Consider the following 20,476-nt stretch of genomic DNA (forward strand, 5'->3'; position numbering starts at 1 on the left):
GTGAAAGCAAACTGTGGCCTGCACTCTGCTGCCAAAGGGATGGAGAAGAATGCATTAGCGATGTCAATTGTAGCATACCACTTGGCTGCCTTTGACTCCAGCTGATATTGAAGTTCTAACATGTCTGGCACGGCAGCACTCAGTGGCGGTGTGACTTCATTCAGGCCACGGTAGTCTATTGTCAGTCTCCACTCTCCAGTAGATTTTCTCACTGGCCATATGGGACTATTAAAGGGTGAGCGAGTTTTGCTGATCACTCCTTGACTCTCCAGCTGGCGGATCAGCTGATGAATGGGGAGAAGGGAGTCTCGGTTGGTGCGATATTGTCACTGGTGCACCGTTGTGGTCACGATTGGCACCTGTTGTTCTTCAACCCTCAGCAACCCCACAACGGAAGGATCCTCCGAGAGACCAGGCAAAATGGACAGCTGTTTAATTTCTTCCGTCTCCACAGCAGCTATGCCAAAAGCCCACCGATACCCCTTTGGGTCCTTGAAATACCCTCTCCTAAGATAGTCTATCCCAAGGATGCACGGAGCCTCAGGGCCAGTTACAATGGGGTGCTTCTGCCACTCCTGCCCAGTGAGGCTCACTTCAGCCTCCAGTACACTCAGCTCTTGGGACCCCCTTGTCACTCCCGAAATACAAATGGACTCTGACCCTTTGAACTCTGATGGCATTAAAGTACACTGTGCACCAGTGTCCACTAGAGCTTTATACTCTTGTGGATCTGACGTGCCAGGCCACCGAATCCACACCGTCCAATAAACGCAGTTGTCCCTTTCCTCCACCTGGCTGGAGGCAGGGCCCCTCTAATCCTCGTCAGAGAATTTGCTGCTCACCTGCTGTAAGAATGACTTGGAGGTCCCCTCCAGAGGATCAGAATCAAGATCAAACTGTCTACCTGGTCTGGAGAGCTGGCTTCTGGAAACTGGAGAGGCATTTTTCCTAACAGAATCCCCTTTGGTGATTGTTTTACCTCGCAACTCACGTACTCGTGCCTCTAGACTTGAGGTGGGTTTTCCATCCCACTTCCTCATGTCCTCTCCGTGGTCACACAGGTAGAACCACAGGGTGCCCCGTGGTGTGTAGCCTCTGTATTCCCTGTCCTGAGCAGAGAAACACTTGCCCCTAATAGCTGAGACACTAGCCCGTACAGGTGGGGAGTAGGACATATTCTTTTCTAGTCGCTTGACCAGTTTCTCTACAGCTGAGACAAGGGAGGAAGAGAGACTTTCCTCATATTGCTGGAGTCTGACAGCCACCTCATCCACTGTTGGTGCCTCCTTACCTTTCCAGTTTACAACTGCCAGTGAGTTGGCATATGAGGAGGGTGCGCTCCGCACAAACTTCCTCCACATAGATGCTGTGCACTGGACTTCATCTGGGTCTGTGGGTAACTGCTCATCGTCTGGTTCATAGTAAACCAGCTCCTACACAGCTAATTCCCTCAAGTACTGAATACCCCTTTCCATATTGGTCCGCTTGCCAGGGTAGCATACAAAATCGTCACTGAAGGGGTACCTCTCCCTCACGCCTACAGAAGTCTCCTCCAGAGGCTGAGGACTTGTTCCTTTTTCCCAATGGCCTTGTCAATGCCCCCATCCCTGGCCAGTGATCCCAGCTGCTTGGCTTCCTTGCCCTCTAACTCCAAGCTGCTGGCCCCGTTATCCCAGCACCGCAGCAGCCAGGTGGCAATGTGCTCGCCTGAGTGGCGGCTGAAATCTTTCCGCATGTCTCGCAGCTCGCTCAGGGACAGGGACCGGGTGATGATCTCTGTCTCTATCTCCCGTGATGACCCTGGCTCATCGTCATCCCTCCCGGAGCGATCTGCTCTCTTTGCGTCTTTCTTTAGTTTTACAGGGGCGACTGCTACCGGCACAGGTTGGTCATTGGGCTCAGCCGCGATGCCTGCGGCTGGAGCTGGGGCTGGAGCAGCTGCCGTGCCTGCCGGGGAAACCGAGGCAGACCCTGCAGCTGTGGCAGCGGCGGTGCCAGTCTGGGGGGCTGAGACTGCCTGCTGGGTTGGAGTGGCTACAGGGCCGGCTGGAGGGGCAGCGCCAGTCGCAGTGCCTGCCGCTTCGTTCCCCGCCCCCGTCCCCTTTAGGGCACTGAATCAGGTTGAACAGGGCTCGGTAGGCGTGGGCCAGACCTCAGCACATTGCGGTGATTTGTGTCTCTCTGGAGTTCCCAGGGTGACAGCACACTTTTTGCAGATATTTTACTAAACTGTCTGGATCCTGTACTTCCTCAGGGGTGAGTTTAAAACACACCGGTGGTGCCCACTGCCCTAGGTACCTGCCCATGCTGTCCCACACACCCAGCCACTCACAGCTATCCGGCCCTGGGGCAGGTCTCTGCACGGTGTTCTTAACGACTTGTTTAGCCCTAAACAAAACCTGCAACCCATTCAGGAGACAGAACAATAGGAGAGTGCTGGCCTGAGCATCCCACGGGTACTCGAAATTCTCAAAAGCTGTTAGGACCAGCCTGAGGGAGAGAGGGGGGGTGACAGAGTGGGGAAGGCATCCCCTCCGGTTTTCCCCACAGGCTGGGTTCGATTGTTAACAAATTCTAAGACATAGGATCCGAGGTACGAAAATGACCGCAGTGCCGCATGCAAATACAAGCCTAATTTCATGCACAGTGATGCTATCATGTCATAAGTTGATATCGTACAGTAGAGCAAAATCATCATCCTGATCCTTTTTCCCATAATAATTAACAGCATGGCAGTGAACATAAAGCAAATACGGGTTTAAATACCAGAGACATTTGATCAAAGCCAAAACCATTTTTGCCGGCGACTACTAACTAACACAGTAAATGCGTACAATAAATTGTAACAAAATCTAAGAAAACTGTTTTAACACACACTGCTCAACCCTGCCGTTATCCCCGCCCCACGCTTGGGTGCCAAATTAATGTTATGGTTTCGGCTGCAGCCGGCAACAAAAGCGCCACGCGGCCGCCTCTCCCCCCGCTTCAGAACATTAAGTGAAACAGATCAATTCTCCTGAAAATAAAAAATCTTTATTGGCAATCAGAAAGATCTTTTTATCACCTTTTTGGTAAGTTGCTTAGTAGTTTCTGTAGTATTTCCTATTGTCATGTGCTTTGTTCTTGTGTCATCCAGTTGCAAATATAAAAGGTAAACATATCTTCAAAACTACAATAAAATACCCTTCTGTATGAAACCATATTGAATTATACTGTAGTAAAATAGGCAAGGAGGTAAGGAGAGCTGCATACAACTCCAAGCATGTACAGCGCCAGGCTATGTTAATGGAGGAGTTATTCTCTCAGTCTGCGGCAGACTAAACTGAGAACATGATGGACTGAAACTGTTCAGTCACAATGAAGTCAGAAAAACTTTGAATTCCCGTATTCTTTTTTTTTTTTTTTTGGCTAAAGACTTTCTGAATGGCACATGGCAGCAGCAGTACTGGGATAAAAATTCCTAGGTCAGTGCTATGTATTATTGGTGGGGTTATAGAGCATGGTGAGTACTTGCTCAGCAATAAAAACAGAAGGATCTTAGGAGCCATTCATCTTCCAGCACTTCTGATGAGCAGAACTGGATCCTTCTGAGTGGTGTAAGCCGCAAGTGTGGATGTACAGAGAGTTCAGACTGGCCTGCTAATCTTCTTCCATTACAAGGAAACAAGAGTTTATTGCATTAGCAAAGTGGAGCCTTCTGTGGTGATGGTTGTTCCAAGATGAATGCCTGAAAGAATTGTTCCCTGGTATATAAATGTTAGACAGTGTGTAGTTTAGACAATATACAATATAAGGAAAAAGTGGAGATTTTTCTGTTTGTCAGCATTTATTTTTGTACAAATTAAAAGGTTAACGAATGACTTTTTGTCACTAAGATGAAGGACTGGAAGCAGCTAACAGCTTATATAGGCTACATTTTTTTCAACAGTAACCCATGAACTTGGGTATCTCAAGGTCTAGTTCAGGACTGTACCTGGATGAGTACTGGAAATTCTTGACTACTTTGAATAATTACGGTCTTAATCTCACTATTACTTGTCTGCAGAAAAAAGCACTATTAATTACTTTGTTGAGATTGCACAGATTAATATCTGTAAAGTGCCTTTAGACACAATTTGCCTGGTGAAATCTATAAGCTTCCAGGTGTCAGAGCTGATGCTGATGCTGTAAATAAGTGGCTTTTACTTTTACATATATCACTGCATTTCATGTATTTCTTGTAGTGCTTCTAAATTCTGAAATGCGTGTTACAGCTTGGTCTGAGCATCAGAGAAACAGCTTGATCTCAATCATGGCTGTTTCATCAGCTGGTCCCAGCATTTCCTCAGAAGTGAGGTGCCCAACAGTTTATAAATGTATTATAAATCATGGTTTCATCTTAAAGAAAGTATCACCAAGTTGCTTCTTCCACCCTTCCCTCCTTTTCTGTCATTCCCAGCAGAGAATTTGACTCTCTCTGATGCAGTGCACCCATCTGATCAAAAGACCGGGATGCGCTTACATGATTTGTAATAAAAAGAGCCACACTTGACCGATTTCATACTGCTGCATCACTGCGGTGACTGTGCCCAGAACAACCAGAGAAAGCAACTATACTCCGCAGGCATATCTACAGAGATGATTTACTGCAGCTCCTTGTATGTCAACACCTGATTAATGGGAGTTGGAAATAGGAAAAACAGTTATGTAATGGCTGTTGAATTTCCTTGTTCGAAGTTGGAACATACTGAAATAGGATGCCATCAATGATTTAGACATGCAAGAGGTGCACCTGTGATGTCTTCTTTAATCTTGTAGGAGGCAAATAGGAGAAAATCATGATTAGCTACAAAGGGAAAAGGAATAAACTGCTTACTAATGAGAAGACAAAAAGTAATAAGCTGAAATTTCTGTCAAGGGGAGGTACTAAAGATAATGAAAAAGACATTCTAACGGTGTGTTAGTTAAGCATCTGAATAAAACTGCTATGAAAGTAATGAAATCTCAGTCACTGTAAGTCTTGAAGGCAGTATTAGATTAACTTGTTTTGAGAATATTGTAGGGGCCAGCGTTGATTCTAATTTGGAGCAAGTGGATGCACTAGATGCCCCCTGAAGGTCCCATCCACTTCTGCTCTCAGGTAACTGTTAAACAGATAACTGGTGTTCCAGTGGGTGCTGAGGTAGACCAGAAAAAAAGCAAATGAAGAAAACATAGACAAAAGGAGGAGAGAACTTCAGAAATGAGAAGGGAAAAAATAAAAAAAAAAACAACCCAAAAAACAGTTAAAGAAAAAGGAGCAGCATTGAACTTTCCCAGCATGTGTAGGAAAATCCCTGTCTATCAGACTATTCTAGCTGGTAGCTCCAAAAGGAAGACATAAGGTTTCTCTGCTGAATAAACCTGCACAGGTAGAAAGAGAAATTTAAAAGTCTGTCCTTCTCTAATCTTGAAAATGCTGGACTCTTCATTTAGAAACATTTTGCTAATGTTTCTCAAGCCTTTCCCTACTAGTCTACTTTTTCATGGTGATTCAGAACAAATCCCACACATAGCAGCAGCTGTTTGGGAAAAAGCTGAGCCCAAGGCTCCATTTTCTATTACATGGGGGCTTCTGTTCTCTGCAGAAGATCTCCGAATTTTATTGGTCGTCCAGAAAAAAAAAAGATGCCAAGGAAGATGGCCTGGGGAAGAGCTGCGTGTATGTTTTCTCAGTTGTAGAAAGCCCATGAATGCACTAATAAATCTGCAGAATTTTAAATTAATATATTCCTTTTTTTAATGTGTATAACTTGGAGGAAACATTTGATGCAAATGTTAAAATAAAGAGCAGTTCTTCAGTTTTGCCTTCTCCATGTAATTACCTTTCTGATACATCTTCTGTCTTCATAATCCATGAATTTATGGATACCTTTAACCAATGACAAATACTGTTTGCTACATAAAAAAAGAAGTTAGAGCTTTGTTAAGGTTCAGTACGCATTTTCTATGAGACTGTTTCATGCTGAACAAATGGAATAGATCAGACATCAACTCTTCTACTACATAATGCATCATCTGTTGATCTGTTTTACGTTCCACGAAGAGGCAAAATACGCCCATACTTAGTACACTTCCATTATTCTGGTATCCTGCAGGCTGAAGGTACATCTATACTTTTTAAATCCGAGTTAATTACAGTGGATACATGGCAGTTTTAATGTTAACTGGAGTTATCAACTCCTACTCATGAACTGCTCTTCATTTGACATAATCCTATGAAGTTTGATTATACTGAATGTGTATACTTTAAAAAAATCTTCATCGTTAGGAACAACAAGAATGACAGAACACAGCCAAATTTAGAACAGCTCCTTATGCAATTTCAGATAGGAAAGTAAAGCAAATCACTTTGTTTATCAGTTTGCTATTTTCTGTGCCCTAATGCAGGGTTTGATATAGTCATTTAAATGTTTATATTTGCAGATGTTAGAAGCTTAAGTAGCTTTTAGCACATCTACTTAATGAGCACTAAAGATGCTCATTAGTGAGCTTCAAACACAACCTTCACTTGGGCTCTTTAGGTTGACTGTGAAAGAGAAAATGTGTTTGTTGAGAGGTTCAGTTAAAAACTAGCAAGTTGTTTTGTGAGCAGAGAGGTTATGACGCCCACTGTCCTGGCAGTTTCTGTCAATGTCTCTTGTGATCCTGGCTAAACTCTTTCTTGTCGGTCTTTCACTATATCACGTACAAGTCACATCAGCAGTACTTTAATTTTCTCCTTGCTTTTTCCAGATCCCTCTCTGCTGTAATGTTTATAGTTGCCCTTTCTTGTTCCCAGCACTGTGCAGGAAGAAACACTTAGCTTCCCACACCCTCGCCACGCTCCCTGCTGCCTTACAGCCCTACTCCCGTCTAGCTGCTGCCAGGGAGGAGGCAGCATGTTTTGGCTTGGGTCAGACCGATGCCAGAGCCAATGGATGGTGTGGCCATAGCATGGTCCCAGCCCCGAGACTGGCTGAAGCATCCCGATGGGACCACTGACTTCTCCTGCCTTTTCCTCTGTCCTCTGATGGGGTCTCTCACCTCTGCCCAGGCAATGCATCTCATAACGCTGTGGGGAATGTGATTATCCCTGACACTGTTTCTTCTTGTCACTTGACTGAAGTAGGTCAATGGCTTTAAATGATTCTGGTGGAGGGACTGGCAGACAGGTGAACAGACTCTTGCCATAAACATCACTGTCTAGTGCCATAAACATCATCTTCCACAGAAACTATAGTAATAGTAAATCGTTCTTATGGCAACAAAACAACGGCAACTCTTCAGCCTTAGTTTTAATGAAAACTCGGTTTCACACAATGAACTGGACTTGAGTATAAATTAAGAAAAATTACAACCAAGTTAGTGAAGATGCCTTAGAAATCTGGCCAGCAGCCATTAGAAATGTCTGCAATGTCAGGCATAACCCTTGCTTTTCACTTCCAGAAACAAACAAGATGCTAATCTGGTGAGATTCCTTCTTTGTTCAAATTTTTAACATTAAAAAGACCAAAAAAACTTTTGGTTTTGTGACTGGTTTTTAACAGATGAAAAATTCAGGTGATTTGTATAGACAGGCAAAAGAAGATGTCACTGGTCTTACTCTGTGATTATTCATATACATAAAAAAAAAATTAATTTTCTCTGGAACACAGTACAACAATACGAATTTGTCTACCATACTTCCATATTGTTTGTCTGGCTTATAAAACTGTCTGTTCTGAAGGAGTTTGTGATTGTCCTTTTAGTAACAGCTTCTTTTCACTTCAGTAATATATTCTGTCTGTGGATTGGACATACAACTGGAATATCATTTTTCAATTTGTGGTGCAGTTGCCTTTAAATTAAAATTAACATAATCAGTTGCAGAATGCCATAAGATTTGTTTTTCAGGAATTTTGTGTATACTTTTCCACAAAGAAAAATACTAAATGTTACTTTTGAAATCATGCCTGCTTCAGAGAAACTAATTCCATCAAAGTGTATTCAATTATCCATGCACATATGACTATCTGAATACAGCATCTGACTATATTCTTTCTGCTCATATTTATAGGGGAGGTATCTGTACAAATACATGAGAAAAAAACCTGATCTAGCCCCTCCTATAGCATTTGTATGTTTAATATTCCCAACACCATTGTATTTTTCACTTTCCAAGGATGCCAGCAGAAAACAGTATAAAGTGAGCAAAGAGAAACAGCAAGATTTGGTAGTGAGGACTCTGGGCTGGTGTTTCAGTTCCTGATCTCCTCAGCTTTGATGCTGGCCGAGGAGAAGAGATGCTGCTTTCTACCACTGTCTGTCCCTCTCTTGCTGTTTGACTCTGTATTATCTTGTTTACTTTCTAGTACACAGGTTATTTGTTTTGGGGTATTGGAAGTGTTGGCCTTCCTCCTAGTTGTTTCCTGAAGGCAGCATTGCCATATAATAAAAAAGTGAGAAATTGCAGCTAAAGAGATCACAGTAAGGCTTTTAGATTGTTTTATTCTTCCTACAGGAACCTTAAGTATTTCAGTCTGATATAAGGATCTGATCACTTCACGATATCTGGATACTCTGGACTCTGTAAGGAAATCATAAAGCTTTATAAAAGGAAAAATATATTATAATACTCTGTTTGTTTAAGATATTGTATTTTCCTTGTTCCTTTTCATAATCATGTTTCAAACACTGCATAGGCAAAATCCACCTCCCACCCTGCCACCACCTGGATAGCTATCATACATTGTAACTGAGGATCATCAGTACTTGATTTGTGAGTGCAAGTAATATTTGTGTTGGAAGTGTTTGACCAAAGTTTGAATTCAGGACTTCTGACACATGGTTCACAGTATGTACAGAAAAGCTCCATGTATTCAATTGACAGAGTTTGTTTAATTGACTGCTGTTAGGTTAGAAGAGAATTCCTAGAATGCATGTGTGGTCTAATTATTAAATCACATAGCTGCCTGTTTCGTCTACCTGTCTCTCTCTTAGTGATAAGATATTGCTCCTTTTTGTTTAAAGTTTAGACAAAACAAAAGAGGTAAATTAAATAGCAAAAAAAGAAAATGAGACTTAAATCACAGCACTGAAATGCTCATTAAAGATTTTTTCTTGCAACAAATTTCAAATAAATAAAATATAATAAAGCTAAATTTTGAAAGTGTTCCTTGAATTGCATAAGTGTTCTGTTGTTACACTGCAGCAGCATGCAAAAATAAGACTCGCATCACTGGGAAGAGTCATGTTCTCTCTGTATCCTTCAGAAAACGTTCCAGCATTTCAATGATTGTTCTGTTTGTAAAAGTTAGGCTAGATAAATAAGCTCCATTTTCTCTTCAGAAACTTCAGTGTTTTATTGTGCCTTTTTCTGATTGTCTTTTTTGATTAATTGCTTCTCTTCTCTTCTTCACTGTGAGTCCATCATTTACATATCCTTAGTCCACACGCACAGAAATCACTGGAAGTGCCAGACCAGGACAGAAACACTTACATTTTCAATTAGCTTCCACATTTAACAGCTGCTGTTAGTAATGTCTGCAACAACTTGTCATACCAAATATAATGCCATTTGTGAGCTCAGAGCTATGGGTAGGCTGTGGAGGGCACCACACAAAAATATGTAGAGAACATTGTATCTTGTTTTGCCTATTGGTAGGACAACAATGTAATCAGATCTTGTTGCAGACAGATGTTTTATTTCAGACTTGGCTCTTAGTAACTACTGCACAGGGCAATTGCCAATTTTACATTGTCTGCTTAGAAAGGTGGATTTTGTCTGCTGTTGATGATTTACTGTACTCTTTACCACTGGCCAAAGAGATGTCTTGAACCTGTATCCAAACAATTCTTGAATTCTTGATTAGATGTAATAAAATGAAGTAGTGAAAATCACTACGTACATGTAGGAGACCAGAGGTAGAAATCTTAACAAGAAATCAAAAGTGAGGTCATACAAACAGTTTGAAGAATGTGTTAGTGACGTTTCATTGCACAGTCTCAATTTCAACACTGACCATGATATTTTTAAACTCTGACAGCAGACATCTTTTGACATGTGCTCTCCCCCACTTTTTTTGATATCAGTTGCATCTGCTTGATCTGTCACCTCTGGAAAGCACGACATGGCCTTTTCTTCTTAGACTGACAAGCCTGTAAGTTATATTATCAGAGTCGTGGCCGGCAGATTTTACCTCTTTGTTTTGCAGATTGTGAAATGCCTTCCCTGAACAGCTGCACAGAGCCAGACTCAAGTGAGGACTGCATGAGTACATAAATCTCTGGGGCCACAGACTCAGTCAGCCGAACAGTCAGATCAATTATGTGCCACAGTGCTTGTAATGAGCTTTTCAATGGTATCAGCTAAATATTAACCCTTGGTGACTGTTCTGGGTTGTTCTGGTTTTTTTATAAGTAAGTAATTGGAACATTGTCTTTCCAGTTCTTCTGACACCATTCTGCATTGGACTAAAATATAAACTCAGAGTAATTAATTAATAGATCTTGCTCATATTGGAAAAATACATTTTAATTTTTATCTTGACTTTTTATCTGGTCGTTAAGCTAAGAAAATTCTTAGACCATTCCTTGATTCAGTTTTTTTTCCAGATGCTGCCAGCTACTGCTGCGGTTTTCAATAGTGGGGATTCCATAAAATGCTTCTAGGCTATATGACCATATGAATAATTAAGACAAATAAATCTTTCATCCATAGGCCTTAGTTTAGCCCTGTAGGACTCTGCACATCTATCTGAAAAATGTCTAGAGGCCATTAAATTCAGAAAGGTACCAAACCACTGACCTATTGTATCCCAGCACTATATTTGATTTTTTTCTGACTCCACAGTATTACAAGGGTATTGGGAAGATTGCAAATATATGTATAAAAGAATCTTACATCCAAACACTTACAGCAAGTGTTGGATTCCACAGGACTGAGGAGGGTGCCATAGGGGTCCTAACAGCTCTACTTACAAGTTGGATCTACATCAAATCTTTAACTGAAAGGAGGGAATTTTCCAAAACCAGTTTTGATGCAGAAATGTGACAAACGCATCTGTTTATAGGGAAATTAAACATCTGAGCTTTTGATTACAAATCACAGCTCTTTTCAAGTTTCGCATCTGAACCATGGACAAAATTTAACCTGTGTTCGTCTACATTAATTTCTAATCGTCTTGGGCCGTTTTTTCTGAATAAAGGTCATAAGTGCACATAAGGGAAGTGCAGAATGTTCTAGCCTGGAATATGCATTTTTACTTAATAATTTCAATTGCAACAAGTTGTTTCTCATTTTACGTTTCAGAAATATACAAATAACGTAAGTTTTAAGAGAGTTTTTGCACTGATTTATGTTTTATAAAGTGTGAGGTAGAAAGGAAGAAAAGCATTTTAAAGCCACACAAACAGAACGTTTTAGAAACACTGATTTAAGATCTAAGCAGAAAATTACAGATTTGCGCTGGAAAATTTTCAAGATCTATGCTCATTATCGAAGGACTGTAATAAGTGAGGATATACCCACTTCCCAAGTATAACAATATTTGCATCCAGAATGAAACCACGTAGAAGTTATTCCAGCTCAGTTCCTGGTAATGTGTGTCTGAAGCCTGGAAAAATGACTCTGGACAGAGACGAAACTTTTAATGGTGACCAAAGCCAGGACATTGCAAATATGCGTCGAAGTGCTTTGAGATTTGATAGGTTTCCAGCCTTATATGATAGTTGCATTATGTTTGTATTCAGAATTGCTAATGTGCAAAATTGGATCCTGCGTGGTGGTGGCCAGGTGGAGCCATTTACATCAGCATGACACCTTAGCAAAGTGCATTTCTATGATTTCTCCCCATTATGAGAAACAAAAATTCTAACTGGCCGAAGTTAAGCAAACAGAAGTAGAGGACTGCAGGATTGTCTCCGCTGCTCAGCAGTGACATCTTTTGTTCCTTTCCTGTAAATGGAACACTTTGCTCTTCGCCCTTATTTTCATGCAGTATCATATCAATGGGTGCAACAAATAGTTTAAATCAGGGCATCAGTCTAGGGAAGGTTCACAAAGCTGTGTGTCTGAACACCTCTTCCGGGCCAAGCAGGTACTGGAGAAGGCTTATTCTCTTAGGAATGAGACAGAGGTATATCAAGAAATCATGCAGAGTATTTTGTACAAATTTGATGTTTATCCTTTCCCTCTCCCCTTATGGGGTGATGGCGCTGCATTTCATGTCAATGTCTTTATGAATTTGGACCATGCAGTATTTTTCCAAACTCTGTGTATTTTGGCTCAGATTTTTCTCATATTTTTGTGCCTCTTCAGTGTTATTGAGATCTTCCAACACTGATTTAGGAGTTAATCTGTATGAGTATTACTGTTCCTGTTTTATAGATATGGATGCAGATACAAATGTGCAAAAAAGCACACTAAACCGCTGCAGATTGCCAATAACTTGCCTTGAAATTGGATGATGGTAGGGGGAGCGGTGGTTTGGAGACCAACTAAAGTGAATAAACAACTATGTATATTTCTATGTAAAATATATAACTTCAGATGGAGAGGAATCCTCATCTCCTGTCAGCTGGTTTGCTGTCATCAAATCCCTACAGCTGCTGTTCAAACCAGACTGTTCCCTGCAAAGTGCATTTACCCTTTCTTTTTAACATGTTTTTTGTATATACAGGTAATCATTAAAATTCATGTGTTTCACTGCTGCTTGTAAAAATGTTAGTTGTCCATGTCTGTGAAGGGTACAGGAATCCTCTTGTTATCACACCTTTCTCAGTCATATAGCAAGCGCATAAGAGACAAAACCGATTCTGACAATGCCATAAGCTGTCTCGTGTGAAAGCTCTTCTACTCTTTTGCTGCTGTTTGTTATAACAATTGTGTCTTTGGAAATAGTCCACTGAAGGGGACAATATGGGGCGAATATGTAGAAAATTTATAATCGTCAATTTAATTTGCAAGTCCTTTCTCTTTGGTTCTCTTTGGTTCTGTGTAACTTCCCTTCTGCCCTGTAAGACTTCATAAAATGCTAATGGGTGATTTTGCCTTATTCACATCTCTGTTTTATTTAGTTTCCTCAATAGTCTTCCAAGTACAGAAAATTGAAGTGCAGGAATAGCTTCCTCTGTTGAAGTCAGAACACAGACATGCCATTCCCATTAGGCTCAGTACTGACGACAGCTTACTTCAAGTCCCTACGTGTATTCATGTTTGTCTACCTAGGAGGGCAAGTGAGATCCTGATTTCCTAATCATAAATAAGAATTAAACATTCTATGCTTCCTCTAGCATTTGCAAAGATTAGACAGATGATATGACCAGGTTGCTGGGTACCTGCAAGTGTCTTATTAGGAACTGCTTCTTTAGTTTTCTTACATGACTACATCTGTTCATCTCTTCTGCCATTTCAGAGATTAACTTCTTGCCTGTATGGGCTACAGTGAGTCATACCATCTTGATACAGCCAAAATTTAGGGCCAAATGAAAGTCAAATTCCAGACAGACCATAGCGATCTATGCATGCAATGACTTACAAGCTTCCCTTGTCTTTTTTTTACCCCAGTGTTGCTAGGTATTCTGATTTGAAACTATTTTTTATATTTTTTTCTCTCAAGTCTGTCATAGGCACATTTTTCCATAGCAAAGAAACAAAGCTAACAGCTCTGTGTTCTGCACAGATTGTCTGTAAGGTTGAGTGAAAGGCTGGCATATCATTACTAAACCTCAAATTCTGGGCAGATATCATACCGTATCATTGTCTGAAGTATACACATATACAAACTTTCTCCTCAATGAAAAGTAAAACTGGGCAGTACAGCAGCAGGTATTAGAAACATTTAAAAAGTGGATTATTTATGTCACTGCTCAGAGGTGCTACAGCTGGACACCTCACCTAGACTACATGCACTGGATAGAGGAGTTGTGTCTGATGTTATTAGAGTGCAAATTATTTTCTGTATGAGGTCAGCCCTGCTTGCAGCTGTCCTGGGGCTTCTCTGAATGCCAAATAATGTTACCAGAGTGGTTGGAGACCTGATAATCTCCCATCTTCAGACGAAGATCAGTGCAAGCCCAGGGAAGTGAGGAGTGTCAGAGGTTGACAACCCCCTCCTCTACAGGAAAGGAAATGTGGCTTTAGAAAATGCCTTGTTCAGTTTAATCATAGTTTTAAGTGTCAGCAGACCAGGTCTGACTTTAATGTGTTTGTAAAACATATCTGTTTAACACTATTATTTTCTTCTCTCATCGAAGTGTTGATCCTTATGGCTCCCAGAGATTAATGGCATCAGCTAGAGAGCGAGGCAGATGCAGATGAGAGTTAGAGAGTCTTCTACAGGCACCTTTGTTAAGGTGCCTCCATCCTGGACTGCCACACTTCAGCTGTTTTATTTGCAGATTCTTTCTGCAGAAATTACTAGCAGTTGACCTGCTGAGCCAGTGGGTTTGTTGAGTATCTAACTATCTATATAGGCTAATAATAACACTGCCTTTCCTGCGTGATATTAATAATCTAACCACAGGAAAGACAAGTGTTCTGCTTTGTGTTACTGAAATTTCACCTTTATACAATTACAAAATAATTCTGACAATATTATTTCTGCATTTGTTAGAAATCAGGTGTTTCACTCAGTCTTGTAAATATGTCTAACCGAGCCTCCTCAGCTATGTAACTTACAGTGATGTTTTATCATTATTCTAATTGTTACCATTAAAATGTATGGGCTCAAATCCTAGATGTCACTCACAGTTAAACGTGGTAAAGCCAGGACAGATAAAATGTAAGTGCAATAATAAAGAATTTCAGTGCTGCCAGCTGCAAAATATTTCCAGTCATCCTTATAATTTTTATTTAGCTCATGTTTGGAAGATGCTCAACAAAACAATAACACTTAATAGTAGAAGGCTTTGTGAAAAAATTTATTTAAACTTATTTTACTTTATGACCGGTAACAGTGCCACCACGTGGCAATTTGGGACAATCACACATCTTAGTTACTGGAAATTTTTCAAGTCTTAAACATGAAAAATTGAGTCTATAAAGCTGAGTTCTGGCGAAAGATTGTGTGTTAGAACATAAATTTAAAAATCTGAAAAATCATAGAAAGGGTTCTGCAGAAGCATCTGTCGAGTCTATGACTTTCTATGAATTCCTTGGCTATCTTTCTCCTTGGCCCCTAATTTTAGAGATATTCTTCCATCTCCTCCCTCCTTTGATCTACCAAAAGACAGTGTTTTATGCAAGCTTGGCCTTTGAAAATTTCTGACACTGCCATGAATCTAGTTCCTCTGATTCCTACTGAATGCCTAACAAAAATTGTTGTCAAGAATGGTAGGTCTTTAGCTAACCATGCCATAAAATCCCTATATTGGTAAGGGTTTCTTTGTACACATTAGTCCCTTAGAAAGGTGTTTCACAACTTTATTCCTTTGGTATTTAGAAACCTTTCCCTTGCCAGCTAGTATTTCTAAAGTGCCTGTAGGTAACCATATTTTTCCTTGCCCACATTGTACTTTATTGTGTAACCCTTATAGATTTGTAGAGAGCTATCATGTTTCCTCTCAGCCCTCATTTTGGAAAATTAAGCAGATCGTCCCCATTAGTCTTCTCTCTAGTAACCTAGCCACTGTGAAAGACTATCCTTGTCCTTGAACATACACACTGTTTATCAGGTAATATACATTTATAAAATTCAGCATAATATGGACAGGTTTACTTCTATACTTATACGGAAAGTCTATTATAGAAATGGTCTCTTCTCCTCTTTGGAGCAAGAAATTGTTTATAATATCCCTTTAATTTATTAATATTATGGAGCAGATAAAATGCAGTGTTGGGAGGGGAGATTTTGTTGACATAGGATTAAACACAGAAATTTGTGATTAGATATAGATTAGCATCTTGTACATTTTGGTTTTGCTCTACCACATGCTGCTGTATTTCTGTAATCAGTAATTGCTATGTCTGTGATTCACTTGGCCTTTTCCAGCAGCCAGCGAAGTGAGAGGGTGGTATGCAGCACAAAGGTTGCTGCAGCAGCTTCAGATTCAGTCATTTCAGTTTTTACGTTGCTCTGCAGCACAGCATTCCCAAGATGCATTTGGGCCAAGTGTTTTAGCAATTCATGAAACATTGGGACTTGCCACCGTTTTCAAGATTAATGGCTCTCAAACATGGCATAGCCAGGGAGCAAGGGTGAAATTTAACTCTAGGTTGCTGTGCAGTGCCCTGAACACAACAGTGTAGAGCTGCTCTGTCTTTGCTATTGCCTCATAAATCAGGGAAGGGAGAAGAAAATTGAGTTGCAGCCAAGAACACACTTCCATTTGGTTTCAAGACTTATGTATGATAGGAATGAAAGCCACTTTGCAAGATGAATTCAGAGCTACTCTAATGACTCCATTTTCCAGATTAGCTCATGACCTAGGAAAAAGGGATGTTTTATAAGAATAAAACTAAACTTGCTTTCCATTTAAAATAGATGTTTGTTTTGCTGATCTAGTGCTGGTGTTAGAATAGAAAAGACATCAGCCTCAAGAAAGCTGTGCTACAGCTGTTTTTTTTCCTACCTTCTACCTTCTTATAATCCTACCATTCACTATTATTATTAATTTAGCAGGTATGCTAAATCACAAGATAAATTGCAGCAGCTAACACAATACATAGAGAAAAAGACAGAATAAGAGCAATAAAAACCATAATCAACATTTCACTTTGACATGCCCATCAGAGATTTTGAGGAGTAAAAAAGATGTTTTGTAGGTTGTCAGGATGACAGCAGCATGAACGGTGCACTTATTGTTTTTAATTAAGTGTAGTATGGTTCACTTACATTAGTAAATGACACCTTAAAATAGATTGTCAACAGTGTTTTCCAGGACTGGCTACAGAGCACAAGATGTTGCTGTTGTTTCATAACAGGTATAAAGCCAGGTTGATTTCATTCATGGCAGAAGTGCCCTTTATGCAGTTCAGTCTCACAAAACATAAACCTGAGCAGTGACAGGCAAATTATCTAAATATACTAATGGCTCTGTGTACTTCTGGGACAGTTTCTAATGACAACAAGAGCCAGTACCTTGACTGTGCTGTTCTGAGAGATGAAAACCCCTATCCTGTGCCACCTTCATCGTGGCACTAGCAGTTGCATGGCTGATCCGTGAGTCATATCTGCTCTGACTGAAAATGAACATAACCAATGGGAAATAATCCAAAAGGAAATATTTTTGCAAGTTCTGAATCAGGTGATTTTGTACTATAGTTCAGAATATATATTGAAGAATATGATTCCAATGATTAGAACAGAATGTGTACACAGTACCCAAAACACAGGTATGGTTTCTAATTGCCTCATTAACCCCCTGTAAACCTTTACTTCTTTATTTCTTCCCAATTTAGGTGCAAAATATGTCCATACTATATAAGATTTGAAATTCCATAAGATGAAAAGTTGACATTATCCAAAAATCAGTAAACAGAGAATTTTAACACAGTTACATGCTTTATTGTATGTATTTTTAACCCTAAATTTTCTTTCCACCTTTTATTTTGAAATAAAATTTAACATTACATTTTAGACAGCCTCTTTTTGTTAGAGGGAACTTTGGAGGGGGAAGGTATGTTTATCTGGAACTTTACTTAAAAAAAGTAACATGGCATTCCAAGACCATTGCCAACACTGTCATTGGTTTTACCTTTGTCTTCCTGTCATAAAGATGTCAGGGCTAAATGAGGCTGTAGAGCAAGATGATATCGTTTCAGAAACTGGGAAAGTTTGTAGGAGACCAGAAAAAACAGGTTCCCAAGTACGCAGATCAAAAAGTTTCACTGAGCTGTTGATAAAGGGCAAAAGCAAATCATAGGTTGGCTGTATGTTTCATATGGTAACATGTAAGTGCTTTAATATGAGAAGGGATTTTTTTCCCCAGAATGTACTTATGATCCACCACATGAGATCTTTAAATTCCAAGATACACTGTACACTTAACAGATACATACCTCCTTTGAAGAACTATTTAATAGGCCATTTGGTACCATGTTGTACCAGTTGTTTACCAACATCCAGACAGATTTAATTAACCATGTCTTTTGTCTGGAAAAATCAGTTAGCAAAGAAATATATCAGATTTATCTGGCATTGTCTCTTTCATTAGCCAGCATTCCATTTTCTTCCAGTAACCTCCTCTGTCCTTTATTGTTAGTCTTATTTTCCACTCATATTTTAATAAGTTGTCCTTGAAAATTTCACTTGAAAATTTCTGCGCTTTCAGAGTCAGCATAAAAGGTCAGGTAGTTACCCAAACAATATTTTTCTCTTTCTGTAGAGAAATTCTTAGGTTTCTTTCAATTCTAGCATTTCAATGGTCCAGTCATAATATACCAAACAGTCAGATATTTTCTTAAAATCTGAACTACCAGCCCTGCAGTTTCATATATAGTTTTTCCCGGTATTTTCTTTTGTGTTCTCAGTATATTTTAACAATGGCTTCTACAGCATGTTTTTAGTCAGCAATTAGATGTATCTTAAGATCAATTTTTCAGATAATAATACTTGTTTTCCTATTATTGTTTATTCTTAATCCCTTTAATCTTAAAATGAATTTTTCAGATAATAATACTTGTTTTCCTATTATTGTTTATTCTTAATCCCTTTAATCTTAAAATGAATTTTTCAGATAATAATACTTGTTTTCCTATTATTGTTTATTCTTAATCCCTTTATACAGTCATAAATTCTCTCTTTACTTTAGTATTAAGGTTGCTCATCTGAGATAGAAGGTTAAATACTGGGTATTTTTTCCTGTACATCTAGTTATGGGGCAGGGGGGACAAGTGTTGGTTTACGTTTAACAGAATTTAAGGAGTGGTATAGTGCTCTCGAACAGTATGAAAACAGAAGTTAGGCACTGTAAACGTTTTATGTGTTGCGCTATATTGCATTAGAAGACTCCTATTAAGAGTATCAAAATTTGATGAAGCACTGGAACAGGTTGCCCAGGGAGGCTGTGGAGTCTCCTTCTCTGGAGATATTCAAGACCCTCCTGGACAGGGTCCTGTGCAGCCTGCTGTAGGTGACCCTGCTTCAGCAGGGGAGTTGGACTAGATGACCCACAGAGGTCCCTTCCAACCCCTACCATTCTGTGATTCTGTGATTCTGTGATTCTGTGACATTAACTCTTTGCAGAAAGAGTTAATAGTAATAAGTAAGGCTGTAAAATTCCATAAAATATGTCATCTGAGTGTAGAGTTTTAATCCTCCCTTCTTCCAGTGTTCATAGAAAACTATTCCTTTGTGTATGTATTCTTATGTATGGTGATGATGTCCCTGTTTGCTTCACTTAACTACTTTCATGTAGATTTTACTTGGAGACTAGGAAGAGACTTCTTCAACCCTGCTTAAGGAAGTCTCCCACCCAGCATATGTCCATTTTCCATCATGACTAGTCACATGCAAGAGGCTGAAATTTGTAGTGTAAGATTATTTGTGAAATCTTCAATAATTGTGGAGATACAAGAGATCAGTCAGGCTTCATTTAAATATAGGTATCAGTCTGCATGTCAAAGAAGCAGCAGATTCTCACATACAACGGTCCTTATTTCTCTCTCTACATTTTGTGAATTTCTTCTGTCATAGGATGGAGTTTCAGCATGGGCTCTGCCTACCAGTTCCACAGCTGGCGAGTATTTGTGATCGTCTGCGCACTGCCCTGTGTCTCTTCTGTGGTGGCCCTCACCTTTATGCCAGAAAGCCCACGGTTCTTGCTGGAGGTATAACTTTCCAAATGGTTTTCAGATTTCAGTCAAAATTATTTCTGTGTTTACATCATGACCTCTGTATAAGATTGTTCAGTGACTATAGTGAATATCTTAATCTGTTCGTACTTTTTGTTTTAATGTTTTGATCAAATGTTTAGGCTGGAAAACATGATGAAGCTTGGATGATACTCAAGCAAATTCATGACACAAACATGCGAGCTCGTGGTCAGCCTGAGAAAGTCTTCACAGTGAGTACTGCTTTTAAAGTTAATCGCTTAGTACATCAGTGAGCTTGCTGACTGGAAAGATCTGGAGGGCTTAAGCAACCAATATTAATACTCTGCATGACCAAACCAATCATTTGCATGCTAAATACCTAAATATGAGAGCCAAATTTGTATTGAAGTTGTTATATATACAGCAGATGTTAAGACAGTAGCCCTTGGCCAGCATATTCTTGAGCGTATGAATGCACAGTGTGATAATTTTCTCTGGTGTACCAAGATCCTTAATAAACTCTATGTTTTATTTATGAAGCTTACTTCACCTGTAATAAGAACAGCAGACACATAAAAGTACAAACTAGTTGGTTGCTGTGTCATTAAAGCTTTTCTAATTACTTTTTTCATTTTTATCAGGTAAAATAATATTTTTTTAAAAATTCATTTTCACTCCTGTGAAATAGTAATTTCAGATACTTGATTAATTAGTCTTTTTTTCTGCAAACATTTTCCTTTG

At 39.7% G+C, this 20,476-nt stretch overlaps 1 protein-coding gene across 3 annotated transcripts in view; it reads left to right on the forward strand.

Moving 5' to 3' along the window:
- SV2C (synaptic vesicle glycoprotein 2C) overlaps positions 1–20,476 on the forward strand; it is a 164,136-nt gene that overhangs the window by 106,508 nt on the left and 37,152 nt on the right. For all 3 annotated transcript variants that reach the window (XM_075410751.1, XM_075410752.1, XM_075410750.1), the window contains exons 5-6: positions 19,617–19,750; positions 19,897–19,986. In XM_075410751.1, coding sequence (XP_075266866.1) covers positions 19,617–19,750; positions 19,897–19,986 — 224 coding nt within the window. The remainder of the gene's footprint in view (positions 1–19,616; positions 19,751–19,896; positions 19,987–20,476) is intronic.

The sequence above is a fragment of the Opisthocomus hoazin genome, chromosome Z (assembly GCF_030867145.1).
Source record: "Opisthocomus hoazin isolate bOpiHoa1 chromosome Z, bOpiHoa1.hap1, whole genome shotgun sequence".
Taxonomy (NCBI): domain Eukaryota; kingdom Metazoa; phylum Chordata; class Aves; order Opisthocomiformes; family Opisthocomidae; genus Opisthocomus; species Opisthocomus hoazin.